At 42.0% G+C, this 27,523-nt stretch overlaps 3 protein-coding genes and 1 pseudogene across 4 annotated transcripts in view; all 4 read right to left on the bottom strand.

The window, feature by feature from the left end:
• Positions 1-6,015: 6,015 nt before the first annotated feature.
• Positions 6,016-27,523, bottom strand: part of LOC110487591 (tenascin-R) — a 31,956-nt gene continuing 10,448 nt past the window's right edge. The window contains exons 5-17 of one of the 2 annotated variants that reach the window (XM_090228441.1): positions 24,555-24,708; positions 24,160-24,438; positions 11,026-11,148; positions 10,783-10,926; positions 10,222-10,341; positions 9,788-9,940; positions 9,501-9,643; positions 9,246-9,378; positions 8,984-9,135; positions 8,426-8,522; positions 7,702-7,863; positions 7,342-7,505; positions 6,016-7,206 (exon numbers count right to left, since the gene is read on the bottom strand). In XM_090228441.1, coding sequence (XP_090084567.1) covers positions 7,108-7,206; positions 7,342-7,505; positions 7,702-7,863; positions 8,426-8,522; positions 8,984-9,135; positions 9,246-9,378; positions 9,501-9,643; positions 9,788-9,940; positions 10,222-10,341; positions 10,783-10,926; positions 11,026-11,148; positions 24,160-24,438; positions 24,555-24,708 — 1,923 coding nt within the window. In that variant the 3' untranslated portion in view covers positions 6,016-7,107. Of the gene's footprint in view, positions 7,207-7,341; positions 7,506-7,701; positions 7,864-8,425; positions 8,523-8,983; positions 9,136-9,245; positions 9,379-9,500; positions 9,644-9,787; positions 9,941-10,221; positions 10,342-10,782; positions 10,927-11,025; positions 11,149-12,050; positions 12,101-24,159; positions 24,439-24,554; positions 24,709-27,523 lie in introns of those variants that run through there. The other variant, XM_090228442.1, reaches the window with a different exon arrangement.
• Positions 19,199-20,139, bottom strand: LOC149970268 (uncharacterized; annotated as a pseudogene).
• On the bottom strand, positions 21,189-22,287 carry LOC149970269 (uncharacterized). The gene has a single exon (XM_090228475.1). It carries the CDS (start codon positions 22,285-22,287, stop codon positions 21,319-21,321), a length of 969 nt encoding a protein of 322 aa, XP_090084601.1. The 3' UTR covers positions 21,189-21,318.
• Positions 22,567-23,346, bottom strand: LOC110488333 (uncharacterized). The gene has a single exon (XM_090228478.1). The coding sequence runs from the start codon at positions 23,344-23,346 to the stop codon at positions 22,567-22,569; it is 780 nt and encodes a 259-aa protein (XP_090084604.1).

Consider the following 27,523-nt stretch of genomic DNA (forward strand, 5'->3'; position numbering starts at 1 on the left):
AAAGGTGATTCTACCATGTATTGACTCAGGGGTGTGAATACTTATGTAAATTAGACATCTGTATTTCATTTTCAATACATTTACAAAAATATGGGGTATTGTGTGTAGATGGTTGAGAAAAAAATCTATTTAATCCATTTTGAATTCTGTCTGTAACACGTGTAATAAGTCAAGGGCTATGAACACTTTCTGAAAGCACTGTATGTGTAGCTAGGGTGTGGTTTATTTGACCAGTAGTGGGGACAATACCCCACTACTGGTCAAATTGGAAATTGTGTGCTGCGTAACCAAATGCTGATATTTTTCCACAAATTGGTCTTTTGACCAATCACATCAGATCTTATTCAGAGCTGATCTGATTGGTCAAAAGACCAATTGGTGAAAAAAAAGATCAGAATTGTCTGGCTGTGCTTCGAGAGGCTAGTCAAAGACTACATCACCTTCTCCATCCCTGACTCACTAGACCTTCTCCAATTCGCCTACCGCACCGACAGATCCACGGTATCGCCATTGCACTGCACACTACCGTCACCCACCTGGAAAAAAAGGAATGCATGTGAGGATGCTGTTCATAAACTACGTCTTGGCCTTCAATACAATTGTGCCTTCTAAGCTCACCACAAAGCTTGCGGGTCTGAACTTCTACCTATGCAACTGGGTCCTAGACTTCATGACGGGCCGTCCCCAGGTGGTGAAGGTAGGCAACATTACCTCCTCAACACTGATCCTCAAAACGGGGGCCCCACAGGGGTGCATCCTCAGTCCCCTCCTGTATATCCATGACTCCATGGCCTCACACAGTTCCAACTCCATCATCAAGTTCGCTGATGACACAACAGTAGTAGGCCTGATTACCAACGAGACGGCCTACAGAGAGGAGGTAGGCACTGATGGCGTGGTGCCAGGTAAACAACCCCTCCCTCAACAACTGCAAATCAAAGGAGCTGATTGTGGACTTCAGGAGGAACCAGGCTGGGCGCGCCCCATTCTCATCAATGGGGCCACCGTGGAGACTGTCAAAAACATAAAGTTCCTCAGCGTACACATCAGCTGGGAGCTGAAATGTGAAGGCACGACAGCGACTCTTCAACCTCAGGAAGCTGAAGAAATTCAGCCTGTCCCCTAAGGGTCCACAGGACGTCCATCGAGCATGCTGTACCACAGCGCCGATAAAGGCCGATATCCATCCGGACATTTGCCACCTAGGAAATGTGTATCACTGAACCTTCTCAAATAGTAGTTGAGTACCCCTGCTCTAGTGGCTTGATAAGGAACGTGAAGCAGAAGACACCACACTGATGTATGTCTCTTTATGTTCAGTTCCTTCCCCTGCTCCAGAATTACAATTAGCAGCTCATTAATGTTGAAGCAGGCCTAAGTTCTGAGTTTGGCAATTCAGCACTGGGAGCTGTCCATGTGCAACAGTGTCGTGTCCACAGTATTCATAGGCTACTGTTTAGTTGAAAAACATGTGAAAGAGGGATTCCACTAGGCCATTGTGCAACTACATTGAGGGCAACCATTTCCAATCAACACAAAATACCACATTTTTCTAATGTAGTAATATAACAGTAGCATGACAAAAAAAAGCTTCCAGAATGGACAATTTGCAATATTTAGGCCTACTGCAAATCTTAACACCCATACTGTTACGGGACTAATTGGTAATGGAACCATAAACCTGTGATCTCTTTCTGTCCCTGCTGCAGTTTGGGGCATCTCTGTATGCTACTGGCTACCTGACTGTGGCTCTTGGAGACTAAGGGCCCCCAAGTACTCCTCTAAACCTCTTTGTGGATGTGAGAGCACTCTCAGGCGACGGCATTGGTCGTCGATGGTGCTTTGGCCAACAGGCAGTGGTCTCGGAGTGCGACTGATCTCCTGCTCGTTTACTACGGTCATGCTAACTACGAAATTCGCCCATCCACAAAGAAAATTGCAAACGTCCATGTTGACACCCAGGTCTGTCAGACACTCGTGCTTACTGATGTCCCCCTGCACTCCTTCATGAAATTATTCATGAGGTTATTGAGGACGAGCCCAGTCAGACAGCCAACAATCAAGGTAAACTCGTCCGTTGTGTTGTCCTCCCACTGCTTAAAGCTTCTCTGATCGCCAGCATCTTGAATTGAAGCGAAATGAGAGAGATCTACAGGGATCCTTTTAGACTTGTAATCCTGCATACATCATTGATGAATCTCTCTGCCACATTGAGCCAGAAGGGTGTTATGCTGGTTACTTGTTCAAATTTGTCCACGTTGTAGCCTTGTCGCCTAGCAGCTTCAAATGGTTTGGCAACGGCTTGCTGCAATTAATTAAATAACTGACAGGGATTTTGAAAGTCATTTTGTCATTTGCTATACGAATGAATGTCCTATGTCACTCTGTTAACATATTATTCTTATGTAACACATTAGACTCTTAAATGACCTAGTGCGATACGTTACAGACTTATTCTAAAATGGATTAAATAGATTGTTTTACACACAATGCCCCATAATTACAATGAAAAAACAGGTATATAAAAAAACCAGAAATCACATTTACATAAGTATTCAGACCCTTTACTTAATACTTTGTTGAAGCACCTTTGGCAGCGATTACATCCTAGAGTCTTCTTGGACAGGACGCTATAAACTTGGCACACCTGTATTTGGGAAGTTTCTCCCATTCTTCTCTGCAGATCCTCTCAAGGTCTGTCAGGTTGGATGGGGAGCATCACTGCACAGCTATTTTCAGGTCTCTCCAGAGTTGTTCGCTCGGGTTCAAGTCCGGGCTCTGGCTGGGCCATCCAAACTATTTAATCTGATCTGAAACGTGATCAGAAACCTGGTTTGATACAGGAACCTCCACCTGGTGTGTTACAACATCCCTGTGAAGAGTTGGCCATATAACCAGGTAAGATGGACTCTGTCTGTGTGTGTGTTAGGTAGAAATAGAGGTCATTACCTGGGAGTCTCAGTAGATTTAGCCGGGATTCTTGTTCTCTTCTGTGTATTGTGAGAAATGTGTACACGTAAACACAGTTTATCGTATTTACATTAGCAGTACATAAATAAACGATAAAAGTTTAAGAATAATCTGTAATGTCAATGTTTTCTACAATTTTCTTATTTGATAATTCTACAACCTAAAAATCATACCTTTCTCCCCCTCCTCAGCATGGTGGATCTGAAGGAAATGTGTACCTGTTTGAGGAATGTGTACCTGTTTGAGGAAATGTGTACCTGTTTGAGGAAATGTGTGTGCTTGGAACTTTGCATGTAGTGATGCATGAAGTAAAAAATGGAAGGTCTAATGGTATCAATCCGATGGAATGAAATATTAAAACTCAGTCTACAGAATTAAATGGAACACAGTACATACAGTTGAAGTCGGATTTTACATACACTTAGGTTGGAGTCATTAAAGCTCGTTTTTCAACTACTCCACAAATGACTTGTTAACAAACTACAGTTTTGGCAAGTCGGTTAGAACATCTACTTTGTGCATGACACAAGTAATTTTAACAACAATTGTTTACAGACAGATTATTTCTGTCACGACCCCCACTGAAGGTGGCTCCCCTGCCTGTTCGGGCGGCGCTCGGCGGTCGTCGGCGCCGGTCTACTAGCTGCCACCGATCCCCTTTTCTGTTTGTTTTGTCTTATTGGTTGCACCTGTCTTTTATTTTGTTTTTTGATTCAGTACTATTTAAGCATTTTAGGCCCGCCTGTTTTTGTGCGAGCTTGTTTTCTGTTAGTCAGGTTGTGCGTGTAGTGTTCCTGTCCGTTTGTGCCCTGTGTTGGGTTGGACATTTTGTGATAATTTTCGCCTGTTGTTTTGAGCGTTCGCATTGGAAACCAAAATAAAGTCCGGTTTTCCCAGTATCCTCTGCTCTCTGCGTTTGACTCCGCACCCACCACTCCAGGCATTGTGACAATTTCACTTATAATCCACTGTATCACAATTCCAGTGGGTCAGAGGTTTACATACACTAAGTTGACTGTGCCTTTAAACAGCTTGGAAAATTCCAGAAAATTATGTCATGGCTTTAGAGGCTTCTAATAGGCTAATTGACAACATTCGAGTCAATTGGAGGTGTACCTGTGGATGTATTTCAAGGCCTACCTTCAAACTCAGTGCCTCTTTGTGGGAAATTCGTGGGAAATTTCATGGGAAATTCGAAAGAAATCAGCCAAGACCTCAAAAAAAATTGTAGACCTCCACAAGTCTTGTTCATCCTTGGGAGCAATTTCCAAACGCCTGAAGGTACCACGTTCATCTGTACAAACAATAGTACGCAAGTATAAACACCATGGGACCACGCAGCCGCCATACAGCTCAGGAAGGAGAAGCATTCGGTCTCCTAGAGATTAATGTACTTCGGTGAAAAAAGTGCAAATCAATCCCAGAACAACAGCAAAGAACCTGTTGAAGATGCTGGAGGAAACCGGTACAACAGTATATATATCCACAGTAAAACGAGTCCTATATCGACATAACTTGAAAGGCCACTCAGCAAGGAAGAAGCCACTGCTCCAAAACCACCATAAAAAAGCCAGACTACGGTTTGCAACTGCACATGGGGACAAAGATCGTACTTTTTGGAGGAAAAAGGGGGAGGCTTGCAACCTGAAGAACACCATCCCAACCGTGAAGCATGGGGGTGGCAGCATCATGTTGTGGGGGTACATTGCTGCAGGAGGGACTGATGCACTTCACAAAGTAGATGGCATCATGAGGCAGGAAAATTATGTGGATATATTGATGCAACATCTCAAATGGGTCTTCCAAATGGACAATGACCCCAAGCATACTTCCAAAGTTGTGGCAAAATAGCTTAAGGACAAGGTAAGGTATTGGAGTGGCCATCACAAAGCCCTGACCTCAAACCTATAGAACATTTGTGGTCAGAACTGAAAAAGCGTGTGCGAGCAAGGAGGCCTACAAACCTGACTCAGTTACACCAGCTCTGTCAGGAGGAATGGGCCAAAATTCACCCAACTTATTGTGGGAAGCTTGTGGAAGGCTACCCAAAACGTTTGACCCAAGTTAAACAATTTAAAGGCAATGCTACCAAATACTAATTGAGTGTATGTAAACTTCTGACCTACTGGGAATGTGATGAAAAAAATGAATGCTGAAATAAATCATTCTCTCTACTATTATTGTGACATTTCACATTCTTAAAATAAAGTGGTGAGTGATCCTAACTGACCTAAAACAGGGAATTTTTACAAGGAATAAATGTCAGGAATTGTGAAAAACTGAGTTTAAATGTATTTGGCTAAGGTGTATGTAAAAGACATCAACTGTATATACTGTATGTACAAAACATTAAGAACACCTTCCTAATTGCGTTGCATTTAGCGTCAAGTTGGCTGGATGTCTTTTTTGGTGGTGGACCATTCTTGGTACACACGGGAAGCTTGAGCGTGAAAAACCCAGCAGCGTTGCAGTTCTTGACACACTCAAACCAGTGCGCCTGGCACCTATTACCATTCCCTGTTCAAGGCAGGTAAATATTTTGTCTCTCCCATTCTCTCTCTGAATAGCACACATACACAATCCATGTCTCAAGGCTTAAAAATCCTTCTTTAACCGTCTCCTCCCCTTCATCTACACTGATTGAAGTGGATTTTTACAAGTGACCTGGAAAGTCTATGTCATGGAAAGAGCAGGCGTACCTAATGTTTTGTACACTCAGTGTATATGTAGTAATAGAATGTTCAAATAGATCAGATTGTGGACATGAATTGCCTTGTAGTAGTGGTACTGTTTCATTTGAGTAAAAGTGCAGTAGGTGTCATCTTTGGCAATGAGTAAGGACCAGTGGGAATGCATTGGGACTATTTGGGGAGTTTGGTAGAGTGTTGGGTATTCAACGTCAAAAATAACTCTGTATTGTCACTCCTTGTCACTGCACAGTTTATCTTCAAGGCCTCCAAATCTATCACCTAGCTTATATCAGTGAAAACCTCACTCACGTACATGTACTTGCTCATACAACGGAACACCCAGTGCTTCTGCCGCCCATGTTCCACCATTATTTTATTATTGTAGCAACTACAATTTGAGAATTGGGGCAACCGAAAATACAAGACATATAACCACAAATAAGACAAACAAAGGACAAACACCAAAACTCGATAATTGCCAGTCAAAGTACAAACAGAAATGTCAGTTATTCACCGCTCATTTCCACGGTTGTACCTCATAGCCAGGGGACAGTGCATACATTTTTACAGCTTACGCAAGGGGTGCCACAACACTTAGAGTAAAAAAAAGAAATGGAAATCTCAAAGAAATAATAATCTAGGAACTGTACAATATAACATACAGATAACTGTCCTCTATACATTTGAAAAAATCAAATTGCTTTAGTCTGGAGAGCAAGGCATTGGGAGATTTTCAAACTGTAGCTAATAGGTGCATGTACTGTGTATGCATGCATGACTGACCGTGGGTTTGCGTGTGTGCTTATGTACAGGTAACTGCCAAAATAAAGCAAACACTTGAGTAAATGAGGGATACAAAGTATATTGAAAGCAAGTACTTCCACACAGGTATGGTTCCTGAGTTAATTAAGCAATTAACATCCCATCATGCTTAGGGTCATGTATAAAAATAGCCAGTTGCCCATTATTTTGGAGACCATTGCTAGAAGAAGAGATCTCAGTGACTTTGAAAGAGGGGTCTCAAAGGAGAATAGTGGGTTTAAAGGGTGTGTGTGTGTGTCTCAGTCACCAGATCTCAACCCAATTGAACACTTGGGGAGATGGGAGATTCTGGAGCGGTGCCTGAGACAGTGTTTCCACCACCATCAACAAAACACCAAATTATGGAATTTATCATGGAAGAATGGTGTCACCTCCCTCCAATAGAGTTTCAGACACTTGTAGAATCTACGCGAAGGTGCATTGAAGCTGTTCTGGCTCGTGGTGACCCAACGCCCTATCGAGACACTTTATGTTGGTGTTTCCTTTATTTCAGCAGTTACCTGGATGTGTGTGTGTGTGTGTGTGTGTGTGTGTGTGTGTGTGTGTGTGTGTGTGTGTGTGTGTGTGTGTGTGTTCATAAACTGTGCCTCTCCCCACTTCTCATTTTCCGTCCACCACTTTGTCATTATCCCTGAGTTGGAGGGGTGAAAGATGTTGGTCGGAGCTTCATCTCGGTGAAAGGGATGGACAAGTCCTTGCCTTTCCAGGCAGTCCAGATCACACCCTGAGACACAGAGACGATTCAGTTAGCAGACCACCCCGAACATGTAATTGATTGTTCTGAAATAGTTGCCTTGGATTACTTTGGTGATATAGACTCTGAAATAGTGAAATGAGGTATGAAGTCGGCTGGCACTACCTGGTGATTGACACTGGTGTCGTAGAGGCCATTAAGGTTGGCCTCGTGGCAGTTCTTGTACCACCAACCCCCCCTGTAGGACATGGCGCAGCGGGTGATGAAAGGCGCGGGGTCTCTGTCTCTGGTAGAGAACATGCGCGCGTTGTGGTAACTCATAGAGTCACCTACCGGGACGAAAAAGTCAAGAGGGAAGGGGAAAAGGGAAGTAGAGTGGAAAGGCAGATGGCAGGCGTGAGGAGGGAAACAGTAGGTGTGGAATAGAGGGATAACGAGAAAACAATAAGCGACGGGTTTAATGATTATGTGGAAGTATGCACAATAAGAGGTCCATCATTTTCAGTGGACAGAATCTGTTCATACCTGCTGTACCGCTGTACCCAGACACTTTGAGAGCATAGTTCCTTCTAACAGTATCCACTGTGAATGCAGAGTACTTGGCAAACACTGATTCGTCCCCTGCACGGAGGTCCACACGTAGGGTCATTGGTGCCATGCTGGTTAGATTGTGTAGGTTCTCATTGCCTATATATGGACAGAGATGAGTGGGAAACAAGGTGTTATAGCACACAAAAAACTGCTTACTGCCGAGCTCCTGAAGTAAACTATATGCACTGGCTCTAGGGGGCGCTGAAGACTTATTTTCATCAGATCTACACAGTAGAAATGAGCATGATGCCCCTCAATGTTAGAATGGATAGTGGATAGTGCGCTACCGGCGTTAATGCTCAGCCAATCGCTCCAAAAAAGTTAAAGGGTTTTGAAGAGTGATAGGCCCTCTGCTACTGCTCTTGGTTGTCCTTCTGTTTGTGCACCAATAGTGCCAGTAGTCACTTTTTTCTACCGTCTTGCCATTAAATTTCCACATTAAATTGATCCTTCTCATCTGGCGGTATACTGTTTAATTAATCTGCCCAGCAACGGGTCTATTTACAGAGTTGATCTGTCACGAGGGCTTGCACTGTTTACGTAAAAGTGACATAGTTTAGCTTTTGCGTCGTTAATATAGCAGTTCTGTTTGATGTAATGCTGGTGCACTGCTGCTGAAGTGGGTGAAAACAAACTTAGCGTGACGAATGACTCTCACCCAGCCAAAATTCCCCACTCAGTTCTCCAAAACCTTTGCTGTAGTTTTTCCAGCCTCTGAAGAAGTCCGTTTTCCCATCCATCCTTCTCTGGAAAACCTGTAAAGCACACACGCTCATACAGCGGACATATACCATCCTTAATCAACTGTTAACTCCCTCTCATGTCAGTTAAAGGAAAATACCACTCCAAAACTATTTTGGTATTTGGTATTTGATTAGTCCAGTGTTGATCCAGTCCCAACATGTTTTGCATGTCAGCAATCATGTCTTCAAGATAAACTTATTTTGAAAGTTCCATATCTTGAAAACTCGATTGCTGACATGCAAAACATTTTGGGACTGTATCAACTGTTGACTAATGAAATACCAAATAGCAAAAGAGAGTTTTTGAGTGGTATTTTCCTTTAAGGGACATAGTTATTATGCAGTCAAATGTATTACATTTGCCACTACTTATGCTAAATCTATTGTCTACATCTGAATACATTTTAAATAGCAATCTCTCTCTTCACCAACAGTATAGACACATGGTCCCTCACACAGTCATCTTCTCTTACCGTCCAGCCACCTCCATCAGTCACCTGGTCGCAGTAGACCAACACTGGTTTTCCCTGCCTTCCCCTGGGGAAGATCTCCACCTCTCCAGACTCGTGTATCCCGTTTAGCAGCTCCTGGGAACAGTCACTTGGGAAGGGGTATCGGAGATTCCCTGACAGACAAAATCAAAGAGAGAGCCTAACTTTATGAAACTGTGCTTTCGATGTATGTATTTCGTTTTGTTAAGTTTCTTCATAAAGTCAAATATATTTGACCACTTACCTGTGGTGAACTCAGTGGAAATTGTAGCAGTATAGCTCCCTCCCCTCTCCCCCTGTAGATGCACGGTGTACTTGGACATGGGATGCAGCCTGGTCAATTTGAACTCTGTTACTGTGGAGTCAATGGTAACCTCCTGTTGAGAAGAAATAGGTCATCTGTCTAGTAGACCAGAGTTTGTTGCATTTTGTCCTAATTTACTGTCCTGAATAAAATAGAATGTGTGTCTGTCTCCACCTTTTAATCAGTGTTCCTCACCTGCAACTCCTGTCCCTCCGTTTGATAGGTCAGCTTGTAGCTTCCCACGGCGGCAGAGGGTGCTTTCCACGTCAACAGCGCTGAGCGAGGAGTCACCTGACTGGCCTTCAGGTCACGCGGAACTTCCCCGTCTCCCCTGGATCCTGCCAGATGGACATGGACACAATCACAAGAAGCTCAGTTGTAAAATTAAACGAAGACATCAGCCTTCCTTTTCTGCTCGGTCTCGGGTGAGTTGATTGGTTTAAGCATTAAGGTAGCTTGAGAAGGTGTCTGTGCGGACTGACCACCGGTGGTGGTGAAGACGGTGATGGCGGCAGAGCTGTCCAGGTTGCCCAGCTGACTGGTGACTGTGACGGTGTACCTAGTGGAGCCCTGCAGGCCTTTCAGCTGCTGCTCCGCCGCATTGCCCGATACAGTGATCTTGGCATCATCTGACCCTTGGTTGACACAGAAACAAGTTAGCAGTGGAGAGAGAGAGCAGGTGATTGGCAGCGGAGAGAGGTAGGCAGCAGGATTTAATTTATTTCTCAGTGTTTATATTGTAATGCTGTTGGGGTGGTCATAAACTGACTGTCCAATACAAATACTATGATCTCATCTTGCCTGTGGCCTGTGTGAAAGCTCCAACTGGAAAGGAAAAGCTCTAATACGGCTCGGGCTTTTAAAAGCCCCACGGGGTATTGTTGTAATGGATATCCAACTTCTGATACCCCTTTACCTTTTTCAGAGCCATAAACTATGACGTAACGGTCGACTGTTGCCAGTGCTGGTCGCCATAGCAGCAAGGCCTTGGTGTCTGTGACATTAATGGCCCGGAGATCCCTCGGAGGGTCAGGGACTGAGATCGGTTTGGGTTTGAAAAAAATGAAGGCAAGAGAAAGGGAGCATTAGTTATCACAACGTGAAATCAAATCCTTTCGATACATCATTAGATTTGAATCTCATTCTTGCTAAAGAAATTGAAGTTGAAACAGCTCCAGAATAGACCCTTTGAGAAAATTTGAAAATGCACAGATCTTTCCCAGATCCTACACCTGCTAGAACAATTCTGAACACAGACCCGTATAAATGCAGAGAAAACACGACAGTAAGAAACAAAACAAAAAATACATGTGGCTTTAAATGCTTAACTTAATTTCGTTGACCAAGACACCACCAAGGACCAAAAAAAAGTGGCTGTTGATAGTCTAACTTCCTATAAATTACAATCTGACAACTTCCTGTAAATTAGTATTCATCCTAAAACTGAAAGTCAACAGTATGACTGAAGTAAACGTACGTGTCATAACCAGGTCTTTGATTGCATCGCTCTCGTCCAGTCCAAGGACGGATATCACACTGACCTCATAGGAGGACCCTGGAGAGAGCTTTGACAGTGCCAGAGTGGAATCCCCAGAGTCCACCGTTGCGGAGAGAGGCTCCCCTGGAATAGAACGGGCAACTTGCGATGTGAATGCACAATGAACTGACGTGACTCAACAGCCAGGATTTTGACCCCCAGAACCTTAGTGTAAGCACCTACCTTCCTGTGTGTTAGTGTAGGTGACCTTGAAGCCACTCACGGGACCTTTTGGCTTGGTCCAGGACACGGAGAAAGACGTCTCAGTCACTTCACTGAAGACCAGACCTGAGGGAGGCTCTGGACCTGGGCGTGACACGGGAATATTAATTGTGATTGAGAGCGAAAAAGAGAAACAAAAGATAGAAAGACGAACATAGACTGAAAGACGCATGAAAACAAATAAAAACTGTAAGAAAGAAAGAAAAAAGTATCAAGAGAGAAAAATGATGGACATGGAAACAGAGCTAGAATATATTTGAGAAAGAGAAAATGGAGACTTGAGGTAAGTCATACTACATGTGAGGAGAAGAAAGATCAATATACCTTAAAATGTAGGTGCACTCATACTTTTCTTGTTTACTCACGCTGTTATTATTAGTGCTCCATTGAGTTTGGGTATATATGTACAGTGCAACCATATATACAGTATACACAGTACAGCATATACTAAAACAGACAAAGGTGTCACTGTTAAATGCAGATGTTGGACCCTGGAAAGCAGCAAGGGAAAAGGATGAGATATTAATGTTGAGCTGGTCTTTTGATCCTGAAAAAAAAAAAAAAAAAGTTGGCAGGAAAGAGAAGTTTAAATGGTTATAACAGAAGACAGGAAAAATTGAAGAGATGTTGATAACAAATACATACCCCAAATCATTTTAATACAAGAATAGGAGAGATAAAGCAAGAGAAAGATCATTTCTAAGGAATAAGAAATGTGTTGACCAACAGATTTTCAACCATGAGTGAGCAGAATCCTGCCATAATGATTCCAAATACCATTTGAGACCTCACCCTCTGTAAAAAAAAAAAAAAAAAAAAAAAAAAAAAAAAACTAGCTAATCGTTAAAACCTTGTAGAATTTTGTTCTTTTTTTTATTTATTTTTTTACAAATACATTTAAAAAAGACTCATAGGATTAAAATCTGTACATTTCACGCTTAAGATCAGGAAAAACCATAGGGACCAACCGTGGTCTTACCCTGGGATTTGTGAGTGATGAAGGGAGCCAATGAAGGTTGCTGACTTAAAGCTTACCCTAGTGAGAGAAGATCAGACCAGCAGTGAATGGCGGTTGTAGCTGAATGGTCTCATGAATATCAGAGTAAATTTCATGGGTACAGTGCCTTCAGAAAGTTTTCATACCCCTTTACTTTTTCCACATTTTGTTGTGTTACAGCGTGGATTTGGATTGATTAAATTGAGATTTTGTGTCACTGATCTACACACAATAATGTCAAAGTGGATTTTTTTTTGTAGAAAATCTTTGAAATTGATCAAAATAAATCATCTGAAATGTCTTGAGTTAATAAGTATTCAACCCCGTTGTTATGGCAAGCTTAAATAAGTTCAGGAGTAAAAATGTGCTTAACACATCACATAAAAAGTTGCATGGACTCATTTCGTGTTCAATAATAGTGGTTAACATGATTTTTGTGTAACTACCCCAGTTGCTGTACTCCACACATATAATTATCTATAAGGTCCCTCAATCAAGTAGTGCATTTTAATTAAACCACACAAAGCAGGGCACAGATTCAACCACACAAAGCAGGGCACCGATTGGTAGATGTGTAAAAAAATATATATATACAGTGTCTTCAGAAAGTATATGACTTTTTCCACATTTTAGTACGTTACAGCCTTATTCTAAAATTGCTTAAATAAAACAATTATTATCAGCAATCTACACACAATAACCCATAATGACAAAGCAAAAACAGGTTTTTAGAAATGTTTGTAAATGTATTTAAAAAAAATATATATATATATATATACAGTGCCTTGCGAAAGTATTCGGCCCCCTTCAGTTAATACTTTGTAGCGCCACCTTTTGCTGCGATTACAGCTGTAAGTCGCTTGGGGTATGTCTATCAGTTTTGCACATCGAGAGACTGAATTTTTTTCCCATTCCTCCTTGCAAAACAGCTCGAGCTCAGTGAGGTTGGATGGAGAGCATTTGTGAACAGCAGTTTTCAGTTCTTTCCACAGATTCTCGATTGGATTCAGGTCTGGACTTTGACTTGGCCATTCTAACACCTGGATATGTTTATTTTTGAACCATTCCATTGTAGATTTTGCTTTATGTTTTGGATCATTGTCTTGTTGGAAGACAAATCTCCGTCCCAGTCTCAGGTCTTTTGCAGACTCCATCAGGTTTTCTGCCAGAATGGTCCTGTATTTGTCTCCATCCATCTTCCCATCAATTTGAACCATCTTCCCTGTCCCTGCTGAAGAAAAGCAGGCCCAAACCATGATGCTGCCACCACCATGTTTGACAGTGGGGATGGTGTGTTCAGCTGTGTTGCATTTACGCCAAACATAACGTTTTGCATTGTTGCCAAAAAGTTCAATTTTGGTTTCATCTGACCAGAGCACCTTCTTCCACATGTTTGGTGTGTCTCCCAGGTGGCTTGTGGCAAATTTTAAACAACACTTTTTATGGATATCTTTAAGAAATGGCTTTCTTCTTGCCACTCTTCCATAAAGGCCAGATTTGTGCAATATACGACTGATTGTTGTCCTATGGACAGAGTCTCCCACCTCAGCTGTAGATTTCTGCAGTTCATCCAGAGTGATCATGGGCCTCTTGGCTGCATCTCTGATCAGTCTTCTCCTTGTATGAGCTGAAAGTTTAGAGGGACGGCCAGGTCTTGGTAGATTTGCAGTGGTCTGATACTCCTTCCATTTCAATATTATCGCTTGCACAGTGCTCCTTGGGATGTTTAAAGCTTGGGAAATCTTTTTGTATCCAAATCCGGCTTTAAACTTCTTCACAACAGTATCTCGGACCTGCCTGGTGTGTTCCTTGTTCTTCATGATGCTCTCTGCGCTTTTAACGGACCTCTGAGACTATCACAGTGCAGGTGCATTTATACGGAGACTTGATTACACACAGGTGGATTGTATTTATCATCATTAGTCATTTAGGTCAACATTGGATCATTCAGAGATCCTCACTGAACTTCTGGAGAGAGTTTGCTGCACTGAAAGTAAAGGGGCTGAATAATTTTGCACGCCCAATTTTTCAGTTTTTGATTTGTTAAAAAAGTTTAAAATATCCAATAAATGTCGTTCCACTTCATGATTGTGTCCCACTTGTTGTTGATTCTTCACAAAAAAATACAGTTTTATATCTTTATGTTTGAAGCCTGAAATGTGGCAACAAAAAAAAATACTTTCGCAAGGCACTGTGTATATATATATATATATATATATACATAAGATTTACATAGGTTTTCAGACCCTTTGTTATGAGACTCAAAATTTAGCTTAGATGCATCCTGTTTCCATTGATCATCCTTGAGATGTTTCTACAACTTGATCGGAGTACACCTGTGTTAAATTCAATTGATTGGACATGATTTGGAAAGGCACACACCTGTCTATATAAGGTCCCACAGTTGACAGTGCACGTCAGAGCAAAATCCAAGCAATGAGGTCAAAGGAATTGTCCGTAGAGCTCCGAGACAGGATGGTGTCGAGGCACAGATATGGGAAAGGGTACCAAAACATTTCTGCAGCACTGAAGGTCCCCAAGAACACAGTGGCCTCCATCATTCTTAAATGGAAGAAGTTTGGAACCACCAAGACCCTTCCTAGAGCTGGCCACCCGGCCAAACTGAGCAATTGGGGGAGAAGGGCCTTTGTCAAGAACCCAATGGTTACTCTGACAGAGCTCTAGAGTTCCTCTGTGGAGATGGGAGAACCTTCCAGAAGGACAACAATCTCTGCAGCATTCCACCAATCGGGCCTTTATGATAGAGTGGCCAGATAGAAGACACTCCTCAGTAAAAGGCACATGACAGCTCGCTTGGAATTTGCCAAAAAGGCACCTAAAGACTCTCAGCCCATGAGAAACAAGATTATCTGGTCTGATGAAACCAAGATTTAACTCTTTGGCCTGAATGCCAAGCATCATGTCTGGAGGAAACCTGGCACCATCCCTACGGTGAAGAATGGTGGTGGCAACATCATGCTGTGGGGATGTTTTTCAGCGGCAGGGACTGGGAAAAGTCAGGATAGAGGGAAAGATGAACGTAGCAAAGTACAGGGAGATCCTTGATGAAAACCTGCTCCAGAGCTCAGACTGGGCGAAGGTTCACCTTCCAACAGGACAATGACCCTAAGCACACAGCCAAGACAACACAGGAGTGGCTTCGGGACAAGTCTCTGAATGTCCTTGAGTGGCCCAGTCAGAGCCCGGACTTAAACTTGATCGAACATCTCTGGAGAGACCTGAAAATAGCTGTGCAGCAACGCTCTCCATCCAATCTGACAGAGCTTGAGAGGATCTGCAGAGAAGAATGGGAGAAACTCCCCAAATACTGGTGTGCCAAGCTTGTAGCATCATACCCAAGAAGACTCAAGGCTGTAATCACTGCCGAAGGTACTTCAACAAAGTACTGAATAGAGGGTCTGAATACTTATGTACATTTTATATTTCAGTTTTTATTTTCAATAAATTAGAAAAAAAATCTAAAAACCTGTTTTTGCTTTGTCATTATGGGGTATTGTGTGTTGATTGACGAGGGACAAAAATTATTTCATCAATTTTAGAATAAGGCTGTAACCTAACAAAATGTGGAAAAGGTCAAGCGGTCAGAATACATTCCAAAGGCACTGTATACAGTGCCTTGCGAAAGTATTCGGCCCCCTTGAACTTTGCGACCTTTTGCCACATTTCAGGCTTCAAACATAAAGATATAAAACTGTATTTTTTTTGTGAAGAATCAACAACAAGTGGGACACAATCATGAAGTGGAACGACATTTATTGGATATTTCAAACTTTTTTAACAAATCAAAAACTGAAAAATTGGGCGTGCAAAAGTATTCAGCCCCTTTACTTTCAGTGCAGCAAACTCTCTCCAGAAGTTCAGTGAGGATCTCGGAATGATCCAATGTTGACCTAAATGACTAATGATGATAAATACAATCCACCTGTGTGTAATCAAGTCTCCGTATAAATGCACCTGCACTGTGATAGTCTCAGAGGTCCGTTAAAAGCGCAGAGAGCATCATGAAGAACAAGGAACACACCAGGCAGGTCCGAGATACTGTTGTGAAGAAGTTTAAAGCCGGATTTGGATACAAAAAGATTTCCCAAGCTTTAAACATCCCAAGGAGCACTGTGCAAGCGATAATATTGAAATGGAAGGAGTATCAGACCACTGCAAATCTACCAAGACCTGGCCGTCCCTCTAAACTTTCAGCTCATACAAGGAGAAGACTGATCAGAGATGCAGCCAAGAGGCCCATGATCACTCTGGATGAACTGCAGAGATCTACAGCTGAGGTGGGAGACTCTGTCCATAGGACAACAATCAGTCGTATATTGCACAAATCTGGCCTTTATGGAAGAGTGGCAAGAAGAAAGCCATTTCTTAAAGATATCCATAAAAAGTGTCAATTAAACTTTGCCACAAGCCACCTGGGAGACACACCAAACATGTGGAAGAAGGTGCTCTGGTCAGATGAAACCAAAATGGAACTTTTTGGCAACAATGCAAAACGTTATGTTTGGCGTAAAAGCAACACAGCTCATCACCCTGAACACACACCATCCCCACTGTCAAACATGGTGGTGGCAGCATCATGGTTTGGGCCTGCTTTTCTTCAGCAGGGACAGGGAAGATGGTTCAAATTGATGGGAAGATGGATGGAGACAAATACAGGACCATTCTGGCAGAAAACCTGATGGAGTCTGCAAAAGACCTGAGACTGGGACGGAGATTTGTCTTCCAACAAGACAATGATCCAAAACATGAAGCAAAATCTACAATGGAATGGTTCAAAAATAAACATATCCAGGTGTTAGAATGGCCAAGTCAAAGTCCAGACCTGAATCCAATCGAGAATCTGTGGAAAGAACTGAAAACTGCTGTTCACAAATGCTCTCCATCCAACCTCACTGAGCTCGAGCTGTTTTGCAAGGAGGAATGGGAAAAAAATTCAGTCTCTCGATGTGCAAAACTGATAGACATACCCCAAGCGACTTACAGCTGTAATCGCAGCAAAAGGTGGCGCTACAAAGTATTAACTGAAGGGGGCTGAATAATTTTGCATGCCCAATTTTTCAGTTTTTGATTTGTTAAAAAAGTTTGAAATATCCAATAAATGTCGTTCCACTTCATGATTGTGTCCCACTTGTTGTTGATTCTTCACAAAAAAATACAGTTTTATATATTTATGTTTGAAGCCTGAAATGTGGCAAAAGGTCGCAAAGTTCAAGGGGGGCGAATACTTTCGCAAGGCACTGTATATCCCTTTGTGCATGGTGGCATTATTAATTAGGCTTTGGATGGAGTGTCAATACACCCAGTCACCACAAAGATACAGGCGTCCTTCCTAACTCAGTTGCCGGAGAGGAAGGGATTTGATCATGAGGCCAATGGTGATTTTAAAACAGTTAGAGGTATTTAATGGTTGCGATATGAGAAAACTGAGGTTGGATCAACAACATTGTAGTTACTCCACAATACTAACCTAAATGACAGAGTGAAAAGAAGGAAGCCTGTACAAATTCCAAAACATGCATCCTGTTTGCAACAAGACACTTAAGTAATACTGCAAAATATGTGGGGTAAATCCAAGACATTATTACCACTCTTCATATTTTCAAGCTGGGTGGTGTCTGCATCATTTTATGAGTATGCTTTTCAACGGCAAGGACTAGGGGAGTTTTTTAGGCCAAAAATAAACAGAATACAACTATAAGAACAGGCAAAATCCTGGAGGAAAACCTGGTTGTCTGTTTTCCAACAGACACTTTGAGACAAAATCACCTTTCAGTAGGACAATAACTGAAAACACAAGGCCAAATCTACACTGGAGTTGCTTACCAAGACGAATGTGAATATTGAGTGGCCTAGTTACCATTTTTGACCTAAATCAGTTTGAAAATCTATGGCAAGACTTGAAAATGTCAGTCTACTGTAATAATGATCAACAATCAACTTGGCAGAGCTTGAAGAATTTTTAAAAGAATAATGGGCAAGTATTGTACAATCCAGGTGCTGGACAAAAAGACTCAGTTGTAATCGCCGTCAAAGGTGCTTCTACAAAGTATTGATTTTACTTATGTAAAAGAGATATTTCTGTATTTCATTTCCAATAAATCTGGTCAAATTTCTAAAAACATATATTTAATAAATTTTGAATTCAGGTTGTAACACACCATGTGGAATAAGTCAAGGGGAATTAATACTGAAGGCACAGTACGTGCTTAACACATGGATGTGTCTGGGCTGACATACTGTCCATGTACAAAATGGAAAACAACAGGCTGTATATGACATGTCGTATATAGACCAGGGAGGCTATGTAATCCCGTGTTTATTGTGTAAGATTTAGCACTGTAATGGTTATATATTAGAGAGTATCCCTCTGCATAACCTACATTTTGAAGATGATGAACTCATGCTCACATTTCGTTGATGGGATGCGCTTCAGATAGTTTCCCAGTTAGCAACAGCCCATTTTCTCTGGGTGTTTTGGCAATCATACCTGTTTTTCCACAATGCACCCAGTATGAACAACACACATCACAGTTGCACTAATCACTGCACAGCATGGTATAAGCAAGGGGTTAACACGAAATACAAATGATTAGCACAGATCCATGTTTATTTGATCATTGTATATTTAAGCAATAAGGCTCGAGGAGGTGTGGTGCATATGGCCAATATACTACAGCTAAGGGCTGTTCTTTGGCACGACGCAACACAGAGTGTCTGGATACAGCCATTAACCGTGGAATATTGGCCATATACCACAAACCCCAGAGGTGCCTTATTGCTATTATAAACGGGTTACCAACATAATTACAACAGTAAAAATCTATATTTTGTCATACCCATGGTATACGGTCTGATATACCGCGGCTTTCAGCCAATCAGCATTCAGGGCTCAAACCACCCAGTTTATAATTTGTAATTAAAGTTTTGGATTTATTTACCATTTATTTTAATTAAAAGCTCTTGGTTGTCAAGGACAAACCAAAAGAAACACAGCTCACGGTATCAATAAGCAGATGAGGCAAATTAACGACAGACATGATGAGGTACTGGAATTCAGGAAGTTACAGTATCAAGAGTGTGACGGCTCTTGAAATGGACATGGATCAAGCAGCTGTGCAAGTCACCTAAAATGGTGTGAGGATGTATCGGCATCTAACTGGGTGTCTGGAATAACTTGCATTGTTCAAGAAAAGAGAAGTCCTGTGCTTGAACAATGAGCCAATGAACCCTTGTAGTAGTTGGTAGAGATTTTAACTATGGCCAGTACCTGTGCTGACGATGAGTCTGTGAATTTTGGAGCGTAGTTCCGGGACCCTTCCCAAATACGGACAGGGAATAGCGTGTCTGTGGATGGAGATTCTGGAATGGGAATGAGCGAGCCGACCCTGAAAGGACTTTGGAGAACTTGATTGTACCCCCGTCACCAACTTTAGCCGTAGTATTACTGTTGCTGTTCTGTCTCTGGTTGTCACTTTTGCTATTGGTAACAGGGTTCTCCTCCCCTCCCTCCTTACCTTGACTCACCCCCATGACATTTTCCTCCTCACTATCCTCCTCTGACTCACTCTCCCCTCCTCCACTTCTTCTTCCTCCTCTTCCTCCGCCTCGTTCTTACTTCCATGCTCTTCCCGGGTTACTATGACATTTCTGTACATCCCCTCTGGCGCTCCCCAAACAAGTACGAACCCTCCCGAGGTTATGCTCTGAACCCCCACTGAGTTTAGAGGCTGGCCTGTTTTTCCAGTAGTAGTGGCATCTGATCCATTTATCTGGTTTGCTCTGTCTGTTGAATCAGCAGTCTTACTCACTTGGCTCCCTTTGTCATGATGACCTGTTTTTGAATCTTGGCTCCTTTCGCTCAAGCTACCGTTATTTCTAATATACAGTGCCTTGCGAAAGTATTCGGCCCCCTTGAACTTTGCGACCTTTAGCCACATTTCAGGCTTCAAACATAAAGATATAAAACTGTATTTTTTTGTGAAGAATCAACAACAAGTGGGACACAATCATGAAGTGGAACGACATTTATTGGATATTTCAAACTTTTTTAACAAATCAAAAACTGAAAAATTGGGCGTGCAAAATTATTCAGCCCCCTTAAGTTAATACTTTGTAGCGCCACCTTTTGCTGCGATTACAGCTGTAAGTCGCTTGGGGTATGTCTCTATCAGTTTTGCACATCGAGAGACTGACATTTTTTCCCATTCCTCCTTGCAAAACAGCTCGAGCTCAGTGAGGTTGGATGGAGAGCATTTGTGAACAGCAGTTTTCAGTTCTTTCCACAGATTCTCGATTGGATTCAGGTCTGGACTTTGACTTGGCCATTCTAACACCTGGATATGTTTATTTTTGAACCATTCCATTATAGATTTTGCTTTATGTTTTGGATCATTGTCTTGTTGGAAGACAAATCTCCGTCCCAGTCTCAGGTCTTTTGCAGACTCCATCAGGTTTTCTTCCAGAAACGTCCTGTATTTGGCTCCATCCATCTTCCCATCAATTTTAACCATCTTCCCTGTCCCTGCTGAAGAAAAGCAGGCCCAAACCATGATGCTGCCACCACCATGTTTGACAGTGGGGATGGTGTGTTCAGCTGTGTTGCTTTTACGCCAAACATAACGTTTTGCATTGTTGCCAAAAAGTTCCATTTTGGTTTCATCTGACCAGAGCACCTTCTTCCACATGTTTGGTGTGTCTCCCAGGTGGCTTGTGGCAAACTTTAAACAACACTTTTTATGGATATCTTTAAGAAATGGCTTTCTTCTTGCCACTCTTCCATAAAGGCCAGATTTGTGCAATATACGACTGATTGTTGTCCCATGGACAGAGTCTCCCACCTCAGCTGTAGATCTCTGCAGTTCATCCAGAGTGATCATGGGCCTCTTGGCTGCATCTCTGATCAGTCTTCTCCTTGTATGAGCTGAAAGTTTAGAGGGACGGCCAGGTCTTGGTAGATTTGCAGTGGTCTGATACTTCTTCCATTTCAATATTATCGCTTGCAAAGTGCTCCTTGGGATGTTTAAAGCTTGGGAAATATTTTTGTATCCAAATCCGGCTTTAAAATTCTTCACAACAGTATCTCGGACCTGCCTGGTGTGTTCCTTGTTCTTCATGATGCTCTCTGCGCTTTTGACGGACCTCTGAGACTATCACAGTGCAGGTGCATTTATACGGAGACTTGATTACACACAGGTGGATTGTATTTATCATCATTAGTCATTTAGGTCAACATTGGATCATTCAGAGATCCTCACTGAACTTCTGGAGAGAGTTTGCTGCACTGAAAGTAAAGGGGCTGAATAATTTTGCACGCCCAATTTTTCAGTTTTTGATTTGTTAAAAAAGTTTGAAATATCCAATAAATGTCTTTCCACTTCATGATTGTGCACCACTTGTTGTTGATTCTTCACAAAAAAATACAGTTTTACATCTTTATGTTTGAAGCCTGAAATGTGGCAAAAGGTCGCAAAGTTCAAGGGGGCCGAATACTTTCGCAAGGCACTGTATGCATGACCTCCTGCTATTTTACTAGCTGTGGTATTTGTTCTCTTGATGAGAGTTTCGGGCCTAAGGTCTGTGTTTGTGTCATTCTGGCTGGTGCTGTAGGTGCCCTGCTCCTCCGGTTGAGGGGTGTGAACGACGATGCCGTTGTCCCTGTTTGTCAGTTTAGGTGGGAAAGGTCTGCTTATGGGACCTCTTGATGGATGCCGAGGGGGTCTCAGGTTGGTTCGTGTCCTGTTTTGGAATGGTCCCATATTTGGGTGTGAGCGGCGTTCTTGGGTCCCCTTTGGAGGTAGACGGCGTAAGGGTGGTGTGCTTCCCAATGTCCGAGTCTTTGACTTGTTTCGTTCAGTTCCAGACGACACCACGTCAGTGGCCCTGTCTGCGTCTGTGTTCATACCGTCCACTGTTACTGCAATACCATTCTCTGCCACTGCAGCATTTTCTTTAGTAGAGTCTGATTCCTCTGAAGTGGAGGACGATGATGAATAGCCTTCTTTGCCACTCTGTTCTGATTCAATGGATGATTTTGGTGCCTTCTCTGGCTGAGCATCTGGATGGAGGGTTGAGGATTGGGAAACAGGCAATGTCTTTGCAAACACCACTTGTTTGTCAGTTTTGGGTTGACCCATACCGGTCTTTGATTCATTTAGTTTTGTGGGAGCTGAAGAAGGTGAACGTGTCCTGTTTAGGAATGGTCTCATATTTAGGTATGGGCGGTGTTGGTTAGGGGCCCTTTGGAGTGAGGCGGCGAAGAGGTGGTGAGCCGCCCACTCTCAGTCTTTGTCTCGTTTTGTTTGGTTCCAAACAATCCCACATCAGTTGTTTTCTCTCCATCTCTGTTGATACCCACTTCTGCAACATTATCTTTATCTGAGTATGAGTATGCTGTTTTTGAATGTCCTGTTTCAGACACTGGGCACTGTCCTCATTTTCAGCAAAACCCTGCCCTGTTGTGGGTGTACTATGAACTATTGTGCCATTCACCCTCCCCCAATGACTCTCTCTCTACAGGTCGCATTGACTTTCCTGTGTGTCAATTTAATCTTGTTGACACATTTCTTCACGTTCAGGTGAACAGTAGTATTTGTTTCTGATGTGGTTGTAGTCTCCAAGCTATCAGGTAGGTCCTTTAAGCCGGGAATCACTTTTGGTTGTTCAGAACCAGAACTCGGAGTGGCATTTTCAGGAAGGATTCCAACAGGATATGTCTTTGTCGAAGTTCTATCTTTTTCTCCAAGAGGACATCTCTTCAGCTTAGTGTTTTTCACAGTTATAACTATAGTCCTGTCCCCAACAATGGGATTTTCTGTTTTAGTGTCAGTTTTTAAGGCATCCGTGACCTTTGGCCCCACTAATGAGTTTCTGCTTGAAGGCTTTTTCAGAAGACTGTGACCCACTCTGCTCCTACCCTTGCTTACACTTGTACCATTAAAACGGATAGAGTCTCCAATGTATGGCTTCCTGGGCAAGGTTATTCTATCACCTGGTTTATGTACAACCCTGTATTTTGTGTTGACAAGTGGTCTTGTACTGGTTGTGACAGATGGGTCCTGTTTGGTTCCATTGGAGCCTTTGACTGTTACAGAGCCCGGTCCACTCCTATTCTTTCCACTCTCTGGTTCTTCACCCTTGGCTTTTGAGTAGTAAATGGCCTTCACAGGCTTTGTATTCCCTGCTGGGTCTTCCTGGCTTGCTACTCCTGGTGCTACCTGCATGGTTACAGTGTCCATGGTCACCCTGGATATTGTTGGATATTGCATGAAGCGATCATTTGGAACCAAAGAAAACAATATGTTTTTTTTGATCCGACTACAAGAGGGAAGCACTGTTAGATCCAAATGGAAAAATCAAAAAATATTATCTTTCAACTGAACACTTTGAATTATCCTGTTTTCCAACAACACCTGCATTGACATTAGTGCAATAAATAGTTGCCCTATGTGCTGTCCAAACCTGCAGGGAGAAGTGGAAAGAGTACTACATTTGGTCATCAAAACAACCTTGCCATTCATTGTTCGGGTGCTGAAATATTCAATGTTGTGAGTTAAGTGTGTGCCGCTACTGTCGAGAAAGAGAGAATGAAAAATGAAAAATAAAATATATTTTACAAAGAGAGATCAGGTTAGCTCCAGGAGCAGTTTTTATACTGTACCTCGATTCATTTCAAGCTATTTTAATTTCACTTCCAATGACCTGCTCTATTGAATAATGACGTGTCTAGACACGTTAACTTTAGTGGGATAACAGTTCACAGGAGCAGGACTGGCCTCTCTTGCATATTCATTCACATTGCCAGGGAATCCAATTTGTTTCAGAGATTTCTCTCTCTTTTAAACATAATGATGTCCTTCTCTTTCTCCCCTGCTTCTTCTCCTTAGTTCACCATTTATTTGTTATTTCATGACTGTATAACTCTTATCTTAAAATATTTTACTATATTTATGGTCTTCAATTCCAAATAAACAAATAAAGAATATGGCCTAATGAATCAAGATTGCTTCTTATACAATCTAGTCCCTGGATTTTTTCATATGCAATGTAGTAACTAAAGTAAGCCATCCAATTAAACTCACCAGGAGTGACTTGGACTGTTGTTGGCTTGCTCTTGATCCCGCCCTTTTCAGCCACTAGTGTGATGTCATACAAATGTCCCGGGTCCAAACCGTCAATCTGGGCAGAGTCCCTCTCAGGGGGCAGGGTCAGGTCTTGTCTTCCCTTGGCTGTTCCGTCTGTCTGATTGGGTGCAACAGTTAAGCGATACCTGTCGACGTGTCCTTGCGATTGTTCCCATTGGACAACTGCAGATGTTGTGGTTGTCTTCACAACTCGAAGGTTTGTGGGTCCAGAGATAACTGGGTGGTGGGTCGGGGAAAAGCAATGGAGGGGGAAAAAACGACTTAGCATTTATATCGATAACCAAAATAACATATGTTAATAAGGGGATACAAAATGTGGTTTCCTGACTCACGGGTTGTGAATTCTACTGTGCTCTCGGTGCCCATTCTCTTATTTATTTCTCCCTTGATTGTCACCGTGTACTCCTGCCCGGCCGCCAGTCCTGTTTGGGTGTAGGTCGTGAGCTTCCCTCCAACTTGAGATGTTATCTGTTGATCGCCCTCTTTCTGTGTGGCACAGAAAACGATAAAGTTAATGTTAGAACGGACATCAGGAGGATTATCAATAATTATGATGAAAATGCCTACTGGTATTTCAGTTAATTTTCTAAAGTAATGGTAGTCAGAACCTGTGTTAAATATTATTTTGAATGGGTGCATGTACCGTATGCTTACCAGCAGGGGGAGTAGTAATTTACATATTCTGTCATGCCGAAGCCTATATTCAGATATTTTGGAAACGTCAACCAAGCCAACTCTAAATTAGCAACTGGACTCAAATGTATTGTCCACAATGGGGCCTCACAATCACATTACTACAGAACTCAACAGCTATGCAGTACAACATCCTCAGACAAAATAGAATGATGTCTCTGTTGAGAATTATAACTTGGTTGGGCAGCTTTTCTTTATATTATTATTTTCTTGGCAATGAGATAAACAGCCTCATATTCCAATGATGTAATAGTAGTATTGTGAAACTATTTCATTATTAACATATATGGGAAATCCAGTAGCTCACAAAGCATCTGGCAACCCCACTCAACTATAGTCAACCATTCACGTTCCAACTTTCACAATATCCTTTATTGGTATGTGATCATTTGAAAAACCAACTTATAAAAGATGCTATTAAAACAAAAACAGTATCAGGTTGTTATTCTTCAATCTATGTATTGGAAAACGCCAGTATTTCCATTCATTTAAAAGCAGTAGTTTAAGGGTTTACCCAATTACTCCAATGTGGGGGTGCTCTCCAAGTTTTTCTCCGTTGTGTAATATATTTTCTCATATGGGAAATCGGACCCAGCTGGGTTGCCAGGTTGCCCAGCATTGATCTTCAGTGTCTGTGTGTCATACGCCTCTAATTCTTTCAGCAGTTATTTCAAGAGATGAGTGTGTTGCTGTGCTTTACCTTGCACAATGTGGGGTTTGCTCCCCGTTTTGTGTATTTCTGTTGTTATCTGTAAACATGAGATGAATGTATGTCTCCCTTATTCATTCTCTTCTGCTATGTGTCACAGCTGCCGACCAATGAAGTCATTTTTCTGGCCAGGGCCATGTTTTTGACAGTGTTTATGGTTGCCCTAGCAACAAGCATCCCCCATCTGCATCTTTTCTTCTTCCTTGCTGCCCACTCGCTCTTACTCCCATTATTCTTCCCTTGACTTTCTCCTTTGCTCAATTGTCCTCATCCCTAATTTTCTCTCCTCTGTTCAGTTTTATGCGTTCCCTGTACAAGGATGTTCTCCCTAACGCCATATTTCATCTGACACCTACCCCTGTCATTGTATGGAAAAATAGGCTGTTTCCCCTGTTGTTGTTTTGAGATGAGTTTAGGGAATGCGTCCTGGTACTGATGCTGTGGCCAAACGTCACTCTACTAACCGACAATAGTCTCTATTTACTGTTTTTCTCTCTTTTTCATCTGGAACCCTTTTATGAAGAACAATAATCTCATTCACACATTGAAAGAATTACATTAAGTCGGAAAAAGAGGGGAGTGGGATTTGTGCTAGGTTGTTTAATCTTGTTACCGTTTCCCTACCTTTTTCCCTCTGGTCCTTTTGGTTGCCATTAAGCTGTTTCTCTTTGTTACAGGGTTGTAGATTTGTCTTTTAATGACATAGACACTGCTTCTCGAGAGTGCTTGTGTCTGCTCTAATAGCAAGGTCCAACAACATGTGTATGATGAGTACCAATCCGGTTTGTCATTGTGTAAGTCTGACATCACCTCTCTGTGCAGATTGGGAGCATATGTTTTATTAAAGCTCCAATGCAGCCATTTTCTTTTTTAAATCTCAAATCAATCAAATGAAAGTACCTTTCAGTGATTCTTTTAAATTTCCATGGTTAAATATACAATTTCTCAAGCAAGAATTTTGCTAGGACTGTCTGAGGAGAATTGAGAACTAGCTGTTATTGCCAGAGAGGTTTGGACCTCTTTCTTATTGGTCTATTAACTAATTTACCACCAGGTGATATCTCAAACTCCATCCCACATTTGAGTAATTTAGCAGACATTCTTACCCAGAGCGACTTACAGTAAGTAGTGAGCGCATACATTTTTTGTACTTTTTCATGCTGGTCCCCCGTGGGACTCAAACCCACGACCTTAGCATTGCAAGCACCATGCTCTACCAACTGAGCAACACAGGAGGACCAAAAACAGGTTGAAATTTAAGGCAGTTTTTTCAAACAGCTCTTACACTAAAAGAGCATTATCATCATTATTATTATACCAACCTCATAGTGTGGAAATATACAGTATATAAAACACAGGAATATCACGTTTTTGACTACACTAGGCCTTTAAGGGACAATTACAGTGGGACATTTGCACACATGTCCCGGATATTCTATTAGATCATAAGAATGTACGCTTTTTTTTAATACACAGTGTCCAGGCTACTGTCTGTTAACTGAACTGAAACTCAATAGGAAGTAAAGCGTTCAGTACAACATTACATCATTCATGTAGTGCAAATCATTGAAACACTACAAACATCCTATACTCAAAATAAAGAGTACAAAGGCAGCTTTGAATGCAATTGGTAGCATATGTCTCTGTGAATTCACTGGAATTAATTTACTTCATCCATGAGCTACCTTGGATATTGGAAACTGGATTTGATCTCTTCAATCCACTTATTGATACCATGAGCTGCTGAACAAATTGAATACAACAACACACATAAAATATGATGTCCTCCATTCTGTGGTTACTATGGCTGTGAATCCAACCATATACAGTTGAACCAATATATAATGATATAAGTTGATCCAGTATATAATTATATATGTTGAACCAGTAGAAGCAAAC

The sequence above is a fragment of the Oncorhynchus mykiss genome, chromosome 30 (genome assembly GCF_057628025.1).
Source record: "Oncorhynchus mykiss isolate SJ-2025 chromosome 30, ASM5762802v1, whole genome shotgun sequence".
Taxonomy (NCBI): domain Eukaryota; kingdom Metazoa; phylum Chordata; class Actinopteri; order Salmoniformes; family Salmonidae; genus Oncorhynchus; species Oncorhynchus mykiss.